At 51.2% G+C, this 5,355-nt stretch overlaps 1 protein-coding gene across 1 annotated transcript; it reads right to left on the bottom strand.

The window, feature by feature from the left end:
- Positions 1–464: 464 nt before the first annotated feature.
- GSDMC (gasdermin C) lies at positions 465–5,145 on the bottom strand. The gene is made up of 6 exons (XM_065895153.1): positions 4,929–5,145; positions 4,133–4,179; positions 2,246–2,386; positions 1,798–1,927; positions 1,278–1,350; positions 465–630 (listed from the first exon to the last, which is right to left on the bottom strand). The coding sequence occupies exons 1-6, from the start codon at positions 5,143–5,145 to the stop codon at positions 465–467; spliced, it is 774 nt and encodes a 257-aa protein (XP_065751225.1).
- Between the last annotated feature and the right edge of the window lie 210 nt (positions 5,146–5,355).

Genomic DNA, 5,355 nt, shown 5'->3' with positions numbered 1-5,355 from the left:
CACATACTTATCCATCCATCAATTCACCTTATTTTCTGATACATTTCAAAGTAAGTTACAGACATCAGTACACTTTACCCAATACAATTCAGAGTGCATATTAACGAGAGTTCAATACTTGTGTACATTGCTTTGAAGTAAAATGAACACGCAGTAAAGTGCTCACATCTTTAGATGCTATCTGTTGAGTTTTGACAAATTCATAAACCTTTTACAAGATGGAGTATCTCTGTCACCCCAGAATGTTCCCTCGAGTCTTTGTTGGTCCCTGTGCACCCACACTGGAGAGGCAGAGAAGCATGGCCCCAGGCTCCCTGAGCACCAAGGATGCTCACAGCACAGACGGGGGTGTGGCCAGGCCTCTCTGGACTGAGCGCCCCGGGGAGGGCTCAGGCCTCGGCCAGCTGCTGCGGCACTGAGAGGGACCCGTACAGGGCGAACAAGGGCTTCTTGGCCTCCAGGTCTCAGGTCGCCTTGGGGCTGTCGGGAGCCACCCTCAGGCTGCACTCCTCCAGCAGGCTGAAGGTGACGGCCAACCCCTCTACCTGCAGCAGGGTGAGGAGCTTGGGGTCCAGGGTGAAAGTTATGTTCCAAGGGTACTTGAAGTTGGGCTCCAGGATGCTCTTCACCTGGAAGAAATGAGGTCAGGTGTTGCAGGTCAGCCTTTGAGATCAGGAGACAAAACCTTCTGTCCCGAGAGCCAGGGGCCTCACCGGGTCATGGAAGAGGCAAAGTCATGGAGTCAAGGGGACCAGGAGTCTCGTCCTGTCCTGTCCTTTGATCGGTGTGATCTTGGATATGTCATTGGAAATTGTTGCGCTTTGGTTCTTCAGCTGCTGAATGGTGATACTAACATTGACCTTGCAGAATAGTGGTATCTGGAATTACATGTGTATGTGTACATGTGTGCAATGTGTGCACACACATGTACTCATGTATGCAGAGAGAGAAGGAGCAATTTGCAGATGGTAACTGTGAGGAAAGCAGAGGTGTTTCAGATTCCCTGAGCCCCCCCAAACTTGTATTCCTCTTTTAGAACTGTGAGCGCCCTCTGCTGGGGTTGCCATGGAGACGGAGACCCCCCTGAGGTAGACTCACACCCACCGGGCTTGCTCCCCAGAGGGAGAGGCAGCCAGAGGATTCCCGGTGGCCACACGGGATCCTTTCTCCCCTCTCAGCAGAATCTTACGTCACCTCTCTTTCCTCAGGATCATTCTTAGCCCTGGCTCCCTCACCCCCATCCCTGGAGGCTGGCCCCTGGGGATTGATTTCTTCCCAGCGCCCGCTGCTGGAGCAGGATCCTCTTCTCCATGGACCAGGCCAGTAGCTCATGTTGGGTGTCACTCAGCCCTGGGAACGAGGGGACATTTGGGGAGAGAGAGTGATGAGTAGTCAGATTTTTCTTCCCTACTGTGAACTAGGAGACCTCCCGAGGGCAGAGGAATAAAACCCGCTCGACTTGAAAGGTGAGTTCCCTCCTTCTGCTCTTGGGATGGTCTCCAGGATGCTACATAACATGGTCCAGCGGGTGGGACTCTAGGCTGGAGCCTGGAATCATCCACACCCAATGATAGGTTGGGTGAACTTGGGCTGGTCTTTCTAGATCCCGGGCTGGCTCTGTATCATACGTTGAATTTATCTCACTGACTCCTCCTGACCTTGGAGAGGGGCGTGATGTGAGATGAAGACCATGGTATTAGACGGGTTTTAGAGAGGTGGGTGGCATCTAACCCCATCCTTTTCGGGTCTGGAGGCCAAATTTGTGACGTTCCCATATTTCCCTCAAATCACTCTTACCCAATATGGCTTTAGGGAGGGAAATGATGTGCAGTCTTAACTTGAGCCGTAGATTTCTTGAGTCCTCTTGCATCTCACTTAGGAAGGTGCCGCCAAAGCTGTCCAGATGATGCGAGGGGCCCCGATCCAACTACAGGAGACCGGTATTATTAGTAATACAACAACGATAACAGTAATAGCAATAGTGATGTAGTTTTGCAGTTTTGCCAGCATCTTTTGAGTCTACAAGCGATTAACCAGGGTGGGAGGGGGCGGGGTCTTCACCTCCCCCCAGATTCCAAGCAGCTTCAGCATGTGGGCTGCATGTCCTGGACCTGGTCATTGTGCCTGGACCAGCGTTTGGGACCCCCTTCTGCAGCCCTCCTTCCCCATGTATCTTGGCAGTCTATCTCCTAAACCTGCCCCTTCACAACTTTGATCAGCCTTAGGTAGAGTGGGACCCCCCCGCCACGTCCATGAGGTCCTGCAGAGCCTCTCGGTCCTTGAGCCTGGCCAGGATATTATGGAGAACAGCATCCTGAGTGTCCTTTGGGAGCTGGGCCATTGCCTCCATTTCCCTGGAAACCTCCTTTTGTAGGTGCTTGAAAATCTGTCCTCAGGCATCAACATCAACCAGAAAGTGGGGACAGTTCTCTGATTAGAACATCCGTGGTGTGATAAGCCAGGCACCTCCATGTCGTTTATCTACCAACCAAAAGCATCTCTGCAGATGGCATGTTTGAGCTCTGGGGATGGAGCTATCATAATAGGCTAAAATGATGGGCGATCCTAGTGCTGTGAAGGGACCCGGGGTGGGGTAGAAGGCAGGGAGGAGAGAAGGAGATTCTGGAAAGAGGTCGTGGGAAGTGGAAGAAAATGACCAAGTGCTCTTTTCTGGGACACGTCTAGAATAACGTGGATTCTAACGTTGGGCTCTAGAGATGAGAATCTTAGGTGCTCTGGGCTCAGTTTCCACATCTGTTTAGTGGGAAGGTTATGAGGATTAAATGAGTTCATGTATGTAAAATGCTTGGGGGAGTACCTGGCACACATGAACTACCCTCCTTATCGTGTAATTCTGCCTGTATCGTCTATGACCACACAAAATTAAGCAAGGAATGGAGTTGGGGGTTCTCTGCTCCTCCTAGGAGACTTCAGGTGGCCTCCAGCTGATCTGCCGAGAGGGAGAGGTCCAGTGAGGCAGACATTTCTGTTTGGTCCACGGCCGTATCCCCACTGCTCAGAATAGTGCCTGTTGCCCAACAAGTCCTCAACAAGTGTTTGTTGCGTGCATGCACGAATGAGTGAATGAACGAATGCGGCTGAACAAAGCGTCGATTTGGAAGTAGAGCTCAGTTTTGTAAGTTGCATGCAAGCCACCTTTTGGGTAGTTGGCTTTGCAGTTTCCCACCCAGGAAGTCCCAGCTTCCCTCTTAATAAACACTGACCTTGGCCAGTGGGTTCCCTTATTCTTCCTGGAAAGAGAGTCACAAGTGATCATCTCCCTTTCTCATCCCCCAACTTTACTTTTGAGACATTTTGGAGAGTCCTGCCCTCTTAACGCCTTCTCCCTTTTGCTTAACCTCTTCCTGCCCCCATCCCCGTCTGTCCCTCCCCCTCCTTGGTCGTGTGGAACCCCTCCCATTCCACAGAAACTAGGGCCAGGCCCCGGGGCAGTGGTGGCAAAGGCAGGGGCCATCTGCCCTGCTCTCCAGACGTATGTGTGCCATTAGGACCCATCCCCCATCCCAGGAAACACACACTCACCCATTGGGAGGATGGTGCCTAGAAGAGAAATTAAATCCTTACCCAAGAGTTAGTCTCTGAAGGCACTCGGTTTCTCTGACCCTCTGCCCCCTACTTCCCTGACCCCCGTCCCCTTTCTATCTACCCCTTCCCTCCCAGGGGGCCAGACCCAGCGACTTGGGTAAGGACAGCAGAGGCAATCACGTGGCATTCTGGTTGTGACAAGAGGCCTCAGGGAGGGATCAGATCCCACTTTCCTGGTTGTAAAATCACCCACTCGCCCATCTCCGATTGCAGCTGACCCTCTTCTGGAAAGATAAACAGAAGGACTCACTCACCAAGAGTTAACCTCCGCTCCCCCAAGACGCACACACGTGCACACACGCACACACAAACACACACACACACACACACACACACGAGAAAGGTGCCTTCCTCTGTGGCCCCAAGAGTCTATGGCTTGTAAAAGACAGAAGCAGTTGGCGGGCTGTGGAGGAGGTTAGCTTCCCTCTGGGTCTGCTGGCTGAGCCCCTTGCGTGGCTCTTATTAGCATCCAGAGGGGGTCAGAGTTCAGGGGTAGGCAGAGAAACTGCCCAGCTCAGGAACTCACCTCTGGAAAGGTTTTCCACTTATCATCATCTGAGATGAAAAGAATGTCTGGATGGGGAAGAAGCCAGGTCAGGAGAGCCCAGGTTATTCCTGCTGGATCCTTTCACATCCCTGCACCTGTAGTCCCCCCCGAGCCCATCCCCAGCTTCTTCCTCCGGATCAGGTGAGGCAGCTTTCCTCAGTGTGGCCTGGGGACCCCTTGCATCAGAATCACCTGGGATGATTGTTTAAAAACTCAGAATCCCTGACCTCACTCTGTTTCTTCTGAATCAGATTCTCTAAAGAGAAACCTGGAACCTGCATGTTAACTAAGCACCTCATCAAGGGATAACGTCCTAGCCCTAAGAAATGATGGCGTCACTTGAACAGTGGTCCAGGAGAGACACAGCATCCTCTTTCCAGGCACAGCATCAGCCCCAGGATGCAGCTCACTGAGCAGAAAATGTTTGGGATTTGGAGCCAGACAGACCTGATTTGGATTCCAGTTCTACCAGTTCCCAGGTGTGTTAACTTTGAACAAATTATTTTGTAAGTTTCAATTTATTCTTATGCAAATGGCGATGTTATTCCTAACTTCAGAGGCTGCTGTAAGTATTCAATATGCTAAAAAAGTGCCTGGGTCCAGATAGTTAGTAGATTCTCAAATAATCGTAGCTCCTTGCCCTGTGCCTTTAGGCAAGGCTGGTTTGATATCTACCTGTGCGGGCGTCTTAGGGCTTCTTGGGTGTTGCACCAAGAATCTATCTGAGCATGCTTGTTTTTCACTCCTTGCCTCCTTCGTCCCTGGTTGACACTACCTGGGACTGAAGAACTTGGCTCCAGGATATCCATGAGGGTGTATTCTACTGGAACAGCAGGTTGTCCCCAGAACTGTGCATGCGTCCCCTTCTTCTTCCATAATAGCGCCAGCTGACGGAATTTATTGGTGCTCAACAGGTATTTGACAGGCCTCAGGTCTTTGTCTCCAAGCTCTTTGACCAAATTCTTGCTAATAGGCTCAAACAGGGAGGGCATGTTGCTAGGAGAGGATGGAAGGGGAGTGCAAAGTTCCGTTGGGAGGCAGGGAAGAGAGTGGGCAACCTCGTACAGATCCCTGATATTCTTCCCGAAGGGACGCACATTATAGGAGGTGAATTTAGGTTGTAAGTCAGACACAGAAAGACAAATACTGCAAGATCTTATTTTTTTTTTATTTTTTGCGGTACGCGGGGCTCTCACTGTTGT

Source organism: Phocoena phocoena, chromosome 17 (genome assembly GCF_963924675.1).
Source record: "Phocoena phocoena chromosome 17, mPhoPho1.1, whole genome shotgun sequence".
In the NCBI taxonomy this organism is placed as follows: Eukaryota; Metazoa; Chordata; class Mammalia; order Artiodactyla; family Phocoenidae; genus Phocoena; species Phocoena phocoena.
The sequence above is the reverse complement of the archived record's forward strand: the minus strand, read 5'-3'. Positions and strand labels throughout refer to the sequence as shown.

Excerpts from the sequence above, each read along its gene's own strand:
- GSDMC (XM_065895153.1), bottom strand. The coding sequence starts at position 5,145 with ATGCCCTCCCTGTTTGAGCCTATTAGCAAGAATTTGGTCAAAGAGCTT. Across the intron at positions 4,180-4,928 it reads GCCAAGTTCTTCAGTCCCAG|ACATTCTTTTCATCTCAGAT; the intron begins GTAGTGTCAACC and ends TTCCCCATCCAG. Across the intron at positions 1,928-2,245 it reads TGCAGGACCTCATGGACGTG|TTGGATCGGGGCCCCTCGCA; the intron begins GCGGGGGGGTCC and ends GGTCTCCTGTAG.